Source organism: Sorex araneus, chromosome 1 (assembly GCF_027595985.1).
Source record: "Sorex araneus isolate mSorAra2 chromosome 1, mSorAra2.pri, whole genome shotgun sequence".
Lineage (NCBI taxonomy): Eukaryota > Metazoa > Chordata > Mammalia > Eulipotyphla > Soricidae > Sorex > Sorex araneus.
In genome coordinates this window covers 196377223-196393207 of record NC_073302.1, presented here as the reverse complement: position 1 = coordinate 196393207, position 15985 = coordinate 196377223, and the positions used below count along the sequence as shown (strand labels likewise).

The following is a 15985-nucleotide window of genomic DNA, read 5'->3' as shown; positions in this document are numbered from 1 at the left end:
GCTGCTGGGGGCCTGCGCCCGGCCTGCACGGGAGAGACCAGCCTGCAGGGGTCAGTCGTGCCGGTGCCCCTCTGCGGAGCCGCCTGTGGCGGGGATAAAGGTCCCGGGGCAGCGACCAGGGCCGGTCTCACAGCGGCCCCTGCGGAGCTGGTGGGCTCGGCGCAGAGACTCCCTCACCCCTGCCCTGGCTGCTCGTCCCAGGGGCGAGTGCTTGGGGGTCAGGGGTGCCGAGTTCAGGGCCAGGGTGGGCCTGTGGGTGGGAAGGATAGGGGGGGCATGCGGGGTGATGCCCAGCACACACACACACACACAATCATACATGCACACTCACAACTTACACACAGCCACACACGCATGTTCACACACACTCATGCAGTCACATACATTCATACACTCACACAGCCACACACACACATGCACACACACTTACACAGACTCCCACTCACACATATACTCATGCGCTCCCCCACACAGTCCCCTGCCACCTTCACACACTCACACTCCCACACACAGTCACTCACATACACACACTCACACTCACACTCACACACTCACACTCTCACACTCACACTCCCACACATACTCACACTTACATACACACTCACACTCACACACACTCCCACACACACTCACACTCACATACACTCACACACTCACGCTCACACACACTCACACTCACATACACTCACACATGCTCACACACACTCATATACACTCAGGCTCACACACACTCACATACACTCACACACTCATGCTCACTCCCACACACTCACATACACTCATGCTCTCACACACACACTTACACTCACACACACTCACACACTCACACACACTCACACACTCACACACACACTCACACACTCATGCTCACACACACTGACAGCAGCCTCGCTTCCAGCCCGCTGTGGCCCCTGGGGGCCCTTCCGTCCTCCGGGTGTGGGGCAGAAATGCGAGGCTCCAGGCTCGTTCGTGTGAGAGACCCCCAGGGCCGGCGGCTCTGAGCCCAGGCCCGTGAGGGGCGGCGGCACCACTCCCGGCGCCTGGGTGGGAGCTGACGGCTCCGTGGAGGGGCCCAGGCTGGCGTCCCGCGCCCCCGGCTCCCTGCTGGCCGGGCTGGACGAGGAGCCTCCACCCAGCCCCGGGGTCACCGCAAGGCTCGTGCGGCTGCTCAGGGCCCGGTGCCCGCCAGGGGGTCTCTGGGGAGTGTCCCGGGGTGGGGGGGGCGGCTCCTCCGGGACGTTCCTGCAGTGAGCGGGGCCCAGTGGAGCCCCAGCACGGCCCCGTACCAGAGGGTTCGAGCCTGTCTCCTGCCCCCTGCGGGTTCTGAGGCTCCTCGTGTCCTCTCGAGGTGGCTGTGCGGCAGAGGGGCAGGGGCAGGCATGGGGGGGCTCCGGGCGTGGCCCCTCCTGCAGGGCCCCGCACACGCACACGCACACGCACACAGGGAACGGCCTGCACGTCTTCCCTCGCCCACGCGGGTTCCTCCTGCCCCGTCAGGCTGCGCTCCCTTTCCCTTTTCTGGTCCCCGTGTCCAGCGGCCCCCCCGGCAGCCTGGCCCCGGAGTGGGGGCGACTCTCCCGGCCAGGCTCTGCCCGTGAGCGTCTGGGCTGCCCAGAGCAGCCGCCCTCTCCTGGGGACCCGCCCTGCCAGGACCCTCCGGGCCGCCGGTCAGCGGTGGGAGTGGCAGGAAGAGGCTGGGCTCCCCGCCCTGCCCCTCCCAGGAGGCCAGGCCCCGCCCCGACCGGCCCATGCTCTCCTCCCGCCCCTCCCCCCACGCCCCACGAATGCATGCGTGTGTGCGTGAGCACAGGTTGCGGAGTGTGGGGGGCAGTGCTGTCGGGGGGACCCCTCCGCCAGCGCTGGGGCCAGGAGCCGTCCACGCCTGCTGGCAGTCCCGGCCTGGCGTGCCGCGGGGCCTGTTTCTGCACTGGGGGTTGGGGCATTAGCTCGACATCCTGGGGAGGACGTTACTGTACATTTTTGCCGTGAACTTTCATTTATGATTGTGTGGCCAAAGGCACTGTTCAAAGTTTCCAGCGCCTTAGGGACTTCCAGCGCCTTAGGGACACCAGGCGAGTGTCTGTCACCTGCTGAAGTGACCGCGGTTCAGTAGAGCATGCAGGAGAGGCAGGAAGATAAGCAGAAGGGAGCCAAGAGCGTTTCTGCTAAGAGCCAGGTCTGCTCTTGAAGGGTGGCGTCCGGATTCCCACCCAGGGTGCTCGTCTCTGAAGGAGAGGAGGGAGAGGAGGAGGAAGGGGTATGATAAGGAGGAGGACAGAGTGGAGGAGGAGGAGGAGGAGGAGGAGGAGGAAAGGGAAGGAGCAGGAAGAGGACGGAAGGAGGAGGGAGAGGAGAAAGAGGTAGAGGAGAAGGACAAAGAAGAGGAGGAAGAGGAAGGGGAAGGGGAGGGAGAAGGAGGAGGAGAGGGAGGAGGGGGAGGAGGGGAAAAGGGGGAGGAGGGGAAGGAGGAAGGAGGGGAGGAGGGATGGGGAGGAGGGGGAAAGAGGAGGGGGAGGACGAGAGGGAGGAAAAGGAGAAGAATGGGGGAGGAGGAGGAGGAGGAGGGAGGGGAGGAGGAGGAGGAAGGGGAGGAGGGGGAGGAGGAGGGGGAGGAAAAGAGGGAGGAGGAGGGGGAGGAGAAGGGGAAGGAGGGGGAGAAGGAGGAGGAGGGAGGGGAGGAGGGGGAGGAAGAGGGGTAGGAGAAGGGGAAGGAGGGGGAGAAGGAGGAGGGAGGGGAGGAGGGGGAGGAGGGACGGGGAGGAGGGGGAAGAGGAATGGAGCAGACGGGGGGTCCTGTCGTAGGGATGGCAGCAGAGGTGGCCTTGAGGGTCCCGTTGGGAAGCCCAGGCGGCCTGTGGCCCTCAGCAGGGCAGAGCCGCCAGAACCACCCGGACCCAGGCAGAGCCGCGGCCCCTTGGGGGCGGGCAGGCCTGGGCGTGGGGGGACGAGAGAGCCCGCCCCGAGGGCCGGCTGGGGTCAGGGGCGCGGGGGGGGGGGGGGCCCTTCCTGCCGGGGCAGAGCCTGCGAGGGGCCCTGGTGGGCCGGGAGGGGACAGCAGCCCGGGGGCAGGCCCCCCCCACAGCCGAGTGGCCCTTCGTGTCACCGAGCCTCCCAGCTTCGATTCTTCCAGACTCTTCTGCGGCCTGGCCGGGCCTGTGCGGGGGGGAGCGTCGGGGTCACGCGTGTCTCTCGTTGCAGTGCGCAGACGTGGGACATCGGCGTCCTGGACATCTTCGGGTTCGAGGAGCTGCACAGGAATGAGTTTGAGCAGGTGAGTGGGCCGGGGGGGTCTGTCCTGCAGGCCGTGTGCAGAGACGCCCCCGCACGCGGGTGCTGGTCCGCGGGGCCCCGTGCCGGGGGCGGGAGGCTCCCGAGGCCGCGCCTGAGCCCCGACACTTGCTGCCGGAAGGTTCTGACCTCTCACGTGGCGCCTGCCCAGGCCGCTGGGGCCGAGGGCGACCCTGGATGCCGGGATGGAGGGGGCAGGCGCTGAGGCACCGCCGGGCCCGCGAGTGTGTGCTGGGATGGGCGGGACGGGCCAGGGCTCCCGAGGGGGCCCCAACCCCAGTCTCCCTCGGGGCGTTTGCCGGGCCCTTCCCAGGGCCGCCCGACTCCCGACTCGCCAACAGGACGTGGGCTTCATGCTCTGTCCCACGACCAGCCGCCAGCGGCGTGGTTAGCAGATCAGCGTCGTGTCCGCAACCCCCCGGAGCACTGCAGCGGGGGTGGGGCCGCGCCCTTGGTCCCGCCCGGCTGTGACCGGCTCTGCGCTGTCGGCCCTTGGCTGGGAGGCTGTCGGCGCCCGGGCCCTGGGGGCGCCTGGAAAGTGAGCTCGAGGGGGAGCGTACAGGATGGTCAGCTCCTAGGGGGAATCTTCCCGATGAGGCCGTGAGTCTGGACACGCGCCCTCTCTCTTCCGGACGTGACAGCCGCTGAGCAGGGGTGGGGCGAGGTGGGGCACAACAGGGTGTGGGGAAGCCTCGGGGCTGCTGGGCTCTTGCTCCCGCGTTGGGGTCCCTGAGCGCTCCCGTCGGGGCTGGGGCCAGTCTCTCCCTGGCCAGGACTCAGGCTCTCCCTGTGACGGTCGGGATCGTTGACCTGCTGGCCGCAGGCCCGGGGGCTGGGCTGGATTCTCTCCCCGAGGAACGAGGGTGATCAAGGCACGACCCCTCGGCCTCCTGAGACCCCCGAGCTGCCCCACCCGGGCCGTCTCCCACCCCCTGTGGGAGCAGAGCGGAGACTGGACGTGTGTCGGGCAGCAATGGCCTGGGCAGGCCCGAGAAGCACCAGAGTCTGAGGCGTCGCCCGGCGCCTGCTCTGCCCCGTCAGCCCTGGCCGGGCGGGACCGTTCCCCGGGGGGCCCCAGCCAAGGCCGCGCGTGTGTGGGGCCGAGTCCCGACAGCCGGGGCCGCCTGCCGCGCGCCGCTGTTCATTAGGCCCCGACTTCCGCGCGCGAGCTCGTGTCGTGTCTGCTATATTCCTGCCTCGGGTGTGTCTCGCTGGTAATAAAAATAAAGGGGAACAGTTGGCGAGAACTCACTCAAGACACGAGGCTGGCCGCTCGCACGAGCCGCGGGCCATCTGCACGGGCGGCGGCGTGCTGTCGCCCAGGAGCGTTTTCAAGGGGCGCGTAATTTTTATTATTAAACCGGTTAGCAACAGCACTTAATGTACCAGCGTGTATTTTAATCCGAGGACGCCGCATGCTAATCAGGCAGAGCTCAGTAGTCGCTGCTCTCGCCGTGAGAGCACTCGGTCCACACGCACGCGCACGGGGGGGGGGGGGGGGACCGAGCGACCCCGGCCCGGGCACAGGGCTGAGAAGGGAGACCACTGGGGGCTGGGGGCTGGGAAGCCCCTGGCTTTCCCACGGACACACACTCAGACACACAGACACACACTCAGACACACAGACACACACACATTACACAGACACAAACACACACAGTGCACAGACATACACACAGCGCACAGACACAGACAGACACATACACAGCACACACACACATTACACAGACACAAACACACACAGTGCACAGACACAGACAGACACATACACAGCACACACACAGACACACACAGAAACACACAGTGCACAGACACACACACATTACACAGACACAAACACACACAGTGCACAGACACACACATATTACACAGACACAAACACATATAGTGCACAGACATACACACAGCGCACAGACACAGACAGACACATACACAGCACATACACAGAAACACACACAGACACACAGCACACACACACAGACACATACACAGTACACAGACACACACAAAGACACACACAGCGCAGAGACATACACACAGACAGACAGACACATACACAGTACACAGACACACACAGCGCAGAGACATACACACAGACACAGCGCGCGCGCACACACACACACACACACACACACACATCGCGCACTCACCCACACACTTCCCAGACAGCTCAGTGGCCAGCGTGCAGGCCGGCGGGCACGTGGGGTCAGTCATCCTCTCCTCAGCGGACGCCCCTCCGCCTTCCCCCGTCCTGGGACCCGCGAGCCGCCCGTCGTCTCCGGCCACTGTGCTCGGCGACAGGCCGGGCCTTTAGGTCAGGGACCGTCTTAGAAGGACGGTCCCGTCAGTGACGTCAGCCGAGTGTGGGGCGTGGCGGGACCCTCCCGTCCCCGCCCGGCCTCCCGCGTGTCTTCCCAGAAGGGCCCGCCCGGCCTTGCAGGCTGGCGACCCTCGGCCCGGCCCGGGACTCGTAGCCGCACGTCGGCCGGGCGCCCCGGGACGGCCTCAGGCGAGACTGTCCTTCTCTCCCGCATGCACAACCCGGGCTGCGGATGCCGCAGGCTCGGGCCCAGCCTCACAGCCACTCGGGCCCCCCCGCCGTCCACCCGGCCCTGCCGCTTTGCGGGGCCCCTGGTGAGGCTCGCGGCCCCCCAGGTCGGGTCGCTCTGGCCAGGTCCCTTCTCTGTCCGTCGGAGGCCGGCGTTGGTCTGGACCTTCCCAGAAGGGCAAGGGAGAGAGAAGGCGCCCCTCCCGCTGCTCCTGCCGCCCCGGCTCCGCCCTGCCTAGGGCGCCTGCAGGACCCAGGACAGGGCGGGAGCTGGAGGGACTCGGCCCCAGGACAGGGCAGGAGCTGGAGCGACTCACTCAACGGCCAGGACGGTGTTGGGAAGCGTCAGCACCGGGGGAGGGGGGATGCGCCACCCCTGGCACCCCCAACACTGCAGGGTCCACGCAGCCGCACGCCCATACTCCGCCATCACCCTTGGCCCCCGAGCACCGCCTTGGAGCACCCCAATAAACTAAAATAGAAATGAAAGGTCGAAGGTCCGCTCTGCAGACGCTCTGTAGACGAGGGACAGAGAAGGCCGGGCCCCGCGGGACCCCTGCCCGCCCCCGACCACAAGCCTCAGGGGCAGAAGCAAGGGAGAGGCACCCGCTGGCCGGCGTCTCTCCTGGGCAGGCCCGAGGAGGAGGGGCTGGTCCCGCGGGCTCTTCCCTCGCGTCAGATCCTCCCCTGCGGGTGCTCGGCGAGAGACAAGAGACGCGTCGAGTGTCACGCGGTTTCCTGAATCCTCTGACAGACCCACCCGTGCAGGCCTCGACGCCTGTCTGCGGGTCAGGCTGCCAGGGCGCGCCTGCGTCGTCTTCCCGAGTGACTCGGTGCGTGTCTAGTACCCAGCCCGCGGCCGGGGGCTATGCCAAGTCCCCAAAGCGTCTGTCCCTCATGGGGGCCGCTGTGCTCGTGCCCTTGCCGGAACCCTGCCCCCACCCACAGTCTGGTGGCCACCGCCCCCTCGGGAGGGACAGTCTCTCATCCTAGTTTAGTTTTATCAAGTTTCTCACAACGACCCACGACATGCAGTGTCCCCTTGCTCACAACGACCCATGACATGCAGTGTCCCCCCGCCCGTCCCCCCGCCCGTCCCCCTGCCCTTGCTCCCGACTCTCCCGACCACCCCCCGGCCTGCCCAGTGATGGGCCCTGCGTGATTTATTTTGTGTTGCTTTTATGAATAATTCACTGAAAAGGCTCAAAGGAGAATCTCTGAGGAGAAAGTGTGTGGAGATGGCCGTGTCTCGCCCTGCGGCCCGGAGCCCCTGTGTGGGAGACGGCTAACACGTTACAGTCACACCTTGTGTGTTCGTGTTTCCTTCACCGAGATGGTCGCCTCTGCCACTCCCATCAGGCTGCTCCTGCGATACCAGCGGTGCAGACTATCCGGAGTCACTCCGGGAACTCCAAAATTCTGGGCGGGGGGATACAGCCGAGGTTCGTCTTGCAGCTGGACGGTGGCCCTGGGGCCCGGAGTCACCCCTGCAACTCGTCCATCTCTCGAGATGCATGTGTGAGTCCCTGGGTCGAGGCCAGTCCTGAGGCAGGTTGTGGCGTGAGGGCCAGGCTCCGGGAAGAACGGGGGGTGGGGGAGGCCGCCCATCCCCCACGGGAGGTTTTGGGGGAAGGGGCCGTCTTTGGTGGCGCCTCTCGCTCCTCGGCGCGGGACTGCCCCAGCGTGAGCAGTCTGCACCTCGTCCACCCGCGGTGCGAGGCCCTCGAGAGCACTTTCCCAGCCGAGTGAAACGATTCTTTTAGACGTGCTTTTCTTCCCTACCGGTCATTTCCAGGAGTGCCAGCCCCTCGCCTGGGGTTACGGTGGGCACGCTGGGCGCTGCTCTGCCGCGGGGCAGCAGGAGGGCGTCCCCCGGCCCCTTCTGGTGGGAGAAGCCAGGACCCGCCTCCGGCCACCCCAGCCCCAGGCTCACCCTGGGCCGGCCTGCAGGGGCTGGTCTGCGTCCCAGTCCGGTGGCTTTGCGCCAGCAGACGCGGTGCCCTCTCCCGCTCGTGCTCAGACACTGCCCCGCACACTCTGTGGTTGGGCAGAAAGACACAAGCGCCGAGACACGATTCGCTTCGCGGTCGGGGAGCTCCAGCCGTGCCACTGGGACGCCAGCTGTCACGCAGGGGGCGGGAGCAGGGAGAGAAGCCGCCCAGAGGGGCGGGAGGCTGGGGCCGTGGGGTACAGGGGCCCCGAGTGTTCCCCAGCCAAGGGGGTGTGGCCGTACTCACAGCCTGGCTCCTGGGCCCTGGCCACGGCGACGGTGCCAACCTCGGCGTCCCTGCCGGGTCAAGGTCCCGAGGCCAGCTCTCCCGGCGGGGGGGGGGGACGCCAGGGGCAGGGGTGAGTGGGCCCGGGCCTGGCCGCGCACCCTTGGGCCTTTGCTCGGCTGCGGGAGTCAGCCTGAGGCTCTCGCCCTCGTGTGGGTGTTGAGTCGTGATGAGGGTCCTCGCACGGCCGCCTCCTCCTGTCCCGAGGACTCTGTGACACGGGTCACAGTGACACGGCCGTCCCAGCTCGCGCCCCGCGGCCACCCTCCCCCCGCCCCCCCCGTCTCCTGGGCTGTGGGCACTGAGAGCCGCGCCCCGGGCCACTGGCCGAGAGGGAAGCGGGTCCTGGGGCCTCCGCCCTGGGCCCCAGGGGGCGGGTCCGAGGCTAGCTCTCCTTGGCCGAGGCTCGTGCCCTCCTGGCGGCCCCTGGCCGGCCGTGCTGGGTGCCGGGACCCCCCACGACGACTCTGCTCAGGCGCTTCCCCAAGCCTGTCCCGGCCAGCGCCCAGCGTCCTTCCCGGACAGGTTCCGGTCAGCCGCTTGGCTGTGCCGGCCACCCTGTGCACGCTGCCTGTGGCGGCGGCTCTTGCGTGGGGGGGGGGGGGTTCTGCCGGAGGAAGCTGGATGCCCCACGCCCGGGGAATCTCTCAGGGCAGTGCTGGGGAACCCCTTCCTCGGAGCCTTCCCCGGAACCTTTTCCGGAACCTTCCTCGGAGCCTTCCCCGGCAGCCCCCGGGCGCCCCGCCCCCCCTCGCTCCCTGACCACGGCCCAGGGGCTCCTGCGCAGAATAATCCGGAGTCCAGACGCAGCACAAGCGCCCGTCTTGCCGGCTGCCACGGCCACGTTGGCTGTTGTCGCGATCGTGTCACAATCAATATTTTATTCTCCTAGCGTGGGGAAAACACGCTCCTTCCTGGGGCTTCCCTGGGCGCCCGCCCCTCCTGCCCCACAGGCGGACGACTGGCCCGTCGGGGCCATCGAGGCAGGGATGCGTCTGAGCCGAGTGTCGGCGTCTCGGGCCAGCGGCCGCCTGCCTGGGCCCCGTGTCTGTCACGGCCTCTCGTCCCCCGTAGCTCTGTGTGAACGTGACCAATGAGAGGCTGCACCAGTACACCCGGGAGGTGCTGTTCCTGCAGGAGCAGGCCGACTGCGCGCAGGAGGGGGTCGCCATGGAAACGGCCTACTCGCCTGGAGACCAGGCCGGAGTGCTGGATTTCTTCTTCCAGGTACTCGTGTCGTACGATCAGGCGCGTTCGGGGCGGGGCCTTCTCACAGCCGCAGACAAAGTCTGCGCTCTCTTCTCCTCTGCGCGTTCTCTCACCCTCCCAGGAAACACACTGCTTTGGGCGCTCACAGGGGCAGTGCTCACTTCCTACTCACCAGACAGTGCTCGCTCGAATGCTCTGGCAGCCCGGCCGCTGGGTCTCGACTGCTGGTGCTGGGAGAGCCCCGGCCGCTCTCGCGCTCACCTCGCCTTTGGCTGCCCCTTCCCGCCACTGCGGGGCTGTGAGTGCTGGAACTTTCCTCAGAGGCCTCCCAGCAGTCGAGGTTCCCCCTCCAGAGAGGCGGAGCCTCCCCCCTCCTGCCTCCCCTCAAGGCTGGGCCTGTGTCCTGTGCCCGCGGCAGGCCTCACCCTCCGTCTCACCACCCACGGCCGGCCCGTCTCTTACACTGACACTGCTCAGGGTTGCCGCTGCTCTCTGGATACCCACAGACGCACACGTGTCTTACACACGCTGTGCACACACCTGCACATACACATACTCGCACACATGTAGGCATGAACACACATATAGACACATACGTACAACACACACATACGCATGCATACTCACACGTGCATGTCTGTATACATACAAGCTCGCACATACGTTTGCACATAGATACACACACATGCAGTGGCACACCTGCACACACACTCGCACACTTACTTACCGTGACTCCCGTGGTCCCCGCCACGCAGAGGCCTTGCCGGCCACACGGCTTCTCTGCACTTTTCAGCGGGCGGTGGACACTGCCCGCTCCCCTGACCAGGCCACGGGCAGGAGCCCCTGCCCCGCCCCGCCCACCCCGGGGAGCTCGTCCCAGACGGGGCCGTAGCCGGGCCACGGTCTCCCGAGGGTGCCGGCAGTGTCCCTGCGTCTCCCGGGCGGGCTCTGGGGTCCCTCTCCCCGGGGTGACCCCAAGGCCCCAGGTGGTGAGTCTCAGCCCGAGGCTGACACCACTGAGGCAGTCCACGGACCGACGCGGTCACTTTCGTGCTGAGACCTCGGGAAGGCGGGGCCGTGGCTCCATGAACTTCAGATTACAGGTGCAGTGGCCCTGGGCCCACACAGCCCTCCCCTCCTGGGCACCCGCCCCCCTGCTGCTGCCCTGAGTGGACGGAGAGACGGGAGGGGGACAGGATGCTGGAGGAGGGTCCCACAGAGCAGTCGCGGCTGGAGAAATCTGCAGTGTTGGTGCGAGAGCCTTCCTGGGGCGGGGGTGGGAGAGAGAAATGCCGAGGGCGGGAGGGAGGGAGGGTGAAGGCTGCCCGCTGGCCCCGTGCCCTGGGGGTGGGGGTTCGGTGACCCTCCCTCCCCTCCTTGTGCCCACGTTGATTTTCATGCAAATCCCAAGGCCCCGCTGTTTGGCATCAAGTTCCCTGGCGCTGCCCCCCTCCCCATGTTTCGGGGCTTCACCCTGTGCCGGCTCCACATCCTCGAGCCCCAGTCCTTGCTCCTGGGGGAGACGACTCTCGTCCCCGTTCTTTTGCCGAGTGTCCAGTAGGTCCATTATTTTGCTCTCGTCTGCCCAGTGCTTGGCTGGGGTCTGAGGCCAAGGGAATCGGCAGCTCTCGCTGGAGCTGGCGTCTCCAGCTTAAAGAGTACTTTGGCGGCGCCTGTGTTCCACTGGCCGTAGATGCCGCCGCTCCCTTCTCCTCCCGTCCACGCGCCCGTCGGCGGCATCGTGGTCCTGAGTTCCCTCGGCGTGTGCTACTCACAGCCGCTCCGTGTCCGGGCACCGCGGGGTCCTAGTGAAACTCCGTCTCCGCCGCCGCAGGGCAAGCCCCAGACTCCGACCCGAGTCGCAGAAGATAATCGAGATCTCTCTTCTCCCCCCTCAGACGCCGTCTGGATTCTTCTCTGTGCTGGATGAGGAGAGTCAGAGGCTGTGGTCGGGGGAGGCCAGCCTCGCCCGGAGGCTGCAGGGCCCGCTGGGCGCGGCCAGCCCCGACGCCGTGCTCGCCTCCTCGCTGCAGGATGGGAACGGGAACCCCGCGGCCCGCGAGCCGGGCGGGGCCTTCACGGTGCTGCACTACGCGGGCAGGGTGAGTCCGGGCCAGCTCGTGTGACGCGGGGTGGGGCGTGGCCCGTCTGCAGGCTGCTCTGTGCCCCAAGAAAGGGCTTCCCGAGAGGGGCAGGGGAGGCCACGGAGGGTCCTTCCGGCATGTTCTCGGGGCTGGGCACAGGCAGGCGGGGGTCCTGTGCTCCGTGCTGCGGCCACGGGCTCTCCTGCGCCCAGGGGCGTCTGCCACCTGCTCGCGTGTGTTGTGTGAAGGGGCAGGTCAGTGAGACACGCGAGAGGAACGTGGAACCTCGGTCGGCCGAGGCTCGCTCGGGCTCGGGGCCAGTGGGACATTGACTCTTCCTCAGAGGTGGGGGACTCGGTCGCTAATGTCCCTTCCAGCCTGTGGGGCCCAAGGGACCTTATTCGGTGTTGGGGACGGAACCAGGGCCGGCCACATGCAAGACCCACTTGCTCTGTCTCTGGCCCCTGTGCGCTGACAAACCTTATTTATTCCCAGGTTCCAGAATATTCTATTCAGACCTGTCCTTTCGGTCATCAGAAAGTCCATGACTGGGCCAAGGACTTGGCTCGAAGGGCTGGAGCACGTCCAGTGCATTGGGCAGGGGAGGGGGAGGGGCAGCTCTGACCTAATCCCCAGGACCACCCAGTACCAAGCACGACCAGGAGTGACAAGAACCAACGGGTAGAGACAAACAAAATAATAAAGGGGGGGGGCTGGAGCAATAGCACAGCGGGGAGGGCGTTTGCCTTGCACGTGGCCGACCCGGGTTCGAATCCCAGCATCCCATATGGTCCCCTGAGCACCGCCAGGGGTAATTCCTGAGTGCATGAGCCAGGAGTGACTCCTGTGCATCGCCAGGTGTGACCCAAGAAGCAAAATAATAATAATAATAATAATAATAATAAAGGGGGCCTGGGGCGGGAGGGGGCACTTGCCTTGCACACGGCTGGCCCGTGTCTGGCCTCTGGAACCCTCTGTGGGCCCCGGGCACCACCAAGAGCGATTCCTGAGCAGAGCACCGGGAGCTAAGCCCTGAGTGGCCCCCAAATCCACCTGTGTGGCCCCAAACCCAAGAAGGAAAAGGGAAACTAAAGTGGCTGTTAGACCTCACGGAGGCAGGCGGCCACGCAGGGAGCCAAAGGTCTCTACCAGCTGGCCCACCCCTCCCTGCCCCCCTCCAGCTCACCCCCAGGGTGCACAGGTTATCTCCCCGCATTCCATTGTCCCTGGCATCGTCCCGGGGGGCTTTCCAGCCGCCCGGTGACCCCTGATTGGCTGGAGGCGGCAGGGGCGGGGTGGGGACTTCCCCGGTCACTGCTGCTTGGCTCTCCCGACGGCAGCATCACTTCGGGGAAACCGTAACTCTGAGCCTCGGAACCGAAACTTGGGCCTGGCTCCTTACTGAGCCCGTCATGGCGCTGCCCTCGCTCCTCTCTCCCTCGTGGCCTGCGAGAGCGTCCCGCGGGCTGAGGTCGCAGCACGCCAGGCTCCCCGCGCCCCAGCTGGGAGCAGCCCTGGGCGCAGGGCCTGCAGCAGCCCCGACACCCTGGGGAGGCCCGCAAGGAGGAAGGGAACGGACAGAGAGCCTGTCCACAGCAGCAGCTTCCTCCCCGAGCACCCTCTCGTCCTTCTGTCTCTGCGCTCTCAACGAGGCACGGGTGACTAAGGCACTCAGACCCCGGTGGGAATTATATTAGGCCCCACCGTTGATCTTGGAACAGTAATTCCTCGAAGTTTCTTGGAAGCAATTTTTTTGGGGGGGGTTTTGGGTCACACCTGGCGATGCACAGGGGTTACTCCTGGCTCTGCACTCAGGAATTACCCCCTGACGGTGCTCAGGGGACCATATGGGTTGCTGGGATTTGAACCCGGGTCGGTCGCGTGCAAGGCAAACGCCCTACCTGCTATGCTATCACTCCAGCCCCCTGGAAGCAATTTTTTCTTTTAAAGTCAGCGTAGATCTGGCCCACGCTGTCAGCCTGTCTGGTCTGTCTCCTGGGGACCTCAGTGGTCAGAAACGGCGCATGGGGCTCAGATTCAGGGGACTAAACTTTCAAATCATATTTGATGAAGTGTTTCGTGATTGCTTAAAGATGATTCTACTGGCACTTAAGTGCAATGTTGATTTCAATTTTTTTCAGGTGATTTGTGATTTGAAATTAATGTGACCTGTTCACTGAATCCAGATAGGAAAAGTGCGCGAAGTAGAGAAAACCAGGTGATGAGTTGTCAGAGACCCCATGCCCCACAGAATCATAAGTTTTCCTGTTTAAATAAAAACAAAAACCTTTCTATTTTTTAAGCCGGGCTTTCCCTAACTGGAGTCAGTGCTGCGGTTTTATAAGAATCTCTCGTTGCACCCAGATGTCCCAAGGTGTCTCCGCCCCGGGACTCCCTCGGGACTGTGCTAGAGCAGAGATTCTGGGTGATTCACGGCCGCCTGTCAGGCCGTATGCCCGTCTACACATTTGATGGAGCTCTGAGACCCAGGATCTGAGCTGTTGCATCTCCGCTCTGCGTTGGATAGATCGGGAGATATGACGCATCCCTAACTAGGCCAGGCGCAGCCCTCGCTGGCCCCGGGAAGCAACCCTGGATGCTCTCGGGTGAGAGCTGGCCCCTCATCAGGGTCTCCGTGGGCCTCAGGGACGGCCCAGGCGCGTCCTCGTCCTGGTCTCTCCTCTCGCTGGCTGGCCTGGCTCCGTGGGCAAAAGCCAAGTCCCACTCCGAGGGTGTGCCCAGGCAGCCCGCCACCCCACAGTGCCCTCTGCCCTGCAGACCCGCCCCAGCCTGGCCCTCGTCTGCAGCCCAGGCTCTGAGGCCTTTTTAGAAGCGTTTAAGCAACAGTATTTGAATTACAGCCGAAGATCTTCCCTAAACACATTTGAATTTTTCATTACTCACAGGAGCATGGTGTGTTTGCCAATCTCCATTAGAGAAATATCTCAAAGTAAGTGGGAAGAGACGGTCCATGAAATATTAACGGGGCCCGTTAATGAGCATGGATCTGAATTAAAGGAGGCTGCGCGTCAGGGGCTTCTTCCTTCTCGCTGTCATTTATGTTTCTCGCCCGTCCTAAATCACACGTGGGGTTTCCTGGTTTATCAGTGGCTTTTCAGTGACCGTTGGTGATTTAGCTGCTAGATAAACCCTAAATCCACAAGCCTGTCTAATTTTATCGACTTTTGAAATGAAGACTCGAGAAGGAAAGATCTGCGGTGGGGCGAAAGACAGTTACTCCCTTACGTTTGGGTTTCCATTGGGGTGATTCTGGGGCGTTTGTTTCATTTGGGTTTGGGCTTTGGGGCAGTGCTCAGGGCTCGCTCCTGCCTCTGTGCTCAGGGCTCGCTCCTGGGGGTGCTCAGGGACCCCTGGCTGGTGCTGGGGGTGGAACCGGGCTCGGACACTGGCGGGGCAGGTGGCTCGGCCCACTCGGGGTGGTGCTGAACAGACTCGGGGCACATGGTGCTTTGGGGGTCCTAAATTTCGAGGGGACAGAACAGACCCAGCTGTGCCGTGACGCGCTGAGCGTGAGGTGGGGGGGTGGGAGAGGGGCTGCCGTCCGCAGGGGTGCGTGGCGTGTGCCCTCTGTGGGGCGGTGTTTGTGCCGAGGACTCGGCTTACCGTGCAGGGGCCTTCCGGGAGCTCAGGCGGGGCAGGGGGGGGGGTGAGCACCTGGCACAAACCAGAGCCGAGACGGCTCCCCAAGCACGGGAGAGGCGGCCGGGTTGGACAGTGCCCCTGCCAGGGCCTCCGCGTGCCCCTTCCTGGAGCCCGTGCCAGGGGCTTCTCTGGGAAAGGGGCTCTGGTGGGCGTCCGTGAGCAAGCGGGGCCCAGGGCCAGGCACGGGAGCGAGGCTTAGCAGGTGTCGGGGGACGGAGACAGGAGACAGCGAGGCCGATGCGGCAGCCAGAGCTGGAGGAGGCTGCACCGTGGGCCGGGCGTCTGGGAGTCTGGGCATCTGGGCGTCTGGGCGTCTGGGCGTCTGGGTGTCTGGGCGTCTGGGCGTCTGGGCTGGGCATCGGGGCGTCTGGGTGTCTGGGCGTCTGGGAGTCTGGGCGTCTGGGTGTCTGGGTGTCTGGGCGTCTGGGCGTCTGGGTGTCTGGGCGTCTGGGAGTCTGGGAGTCTGGGCGTCTGGGCATCTGGGCGTCTGGGTGTCTGGGCGTCTGGGCGTCTGGGAGTCTGGGCGTCTGGGAGTCTGGGAGTCTGGGCATCTGGGCGTCTGGGCGTCTGGGAGTCTGGGCGTCTGGGAGTCTGGGCGTCTGGGTGTCTGGGCGTCTGGGTGTCTGGGCATCTGGGCGTCTGGGAGTCTGGGCGTCTGGGCGTCTGGGTGTCTGGGCGTCTGGGCGTCTGGGTGTCTGGGCATCTGGGCATCTGGGCATCTGGGCGCCTGGGTGTCTGGGCATCTGGGCGTCTGGGTGTCTGGGCGTCTGGGAGTCTGGGAGTCTGGGCATCTGGGCGTCTGGGTGTCTGGGCGTCTGGGTGTCTGGGCGTCTGGGCTGGGCATCGGGGCGTCTGGGTGTCTGGGCGTCTGGGCGTCTGGGTGTCTGGGCATCTGGGCGTCTGGGTGTCTGGGCGTC

General features: G+C 65.2%; 1 protein-coding gene across 1 annotated transcript in view; it reads left to right on the top strand.

The window, feature by feature from the left end:
• Window positions 1-15985, top strand: part of MYO16 (myosin XVI) — a 310488-nt gene that overhangs the window by 188839 nt on the left and 105664 nt on the right. Inside the window, 4 exon segments of the mRNA XM_055126930.1 lie at window positions 979-1154; window positions 3199-3271; window positions 9187-9339; window positions 11220-11423. Coding sequence (XP_054982905.1) covers window positions 979-1154; window positions 3199-3271; window positions 9187-9339; window positions 11220-11423 — 606 coding nt within the window.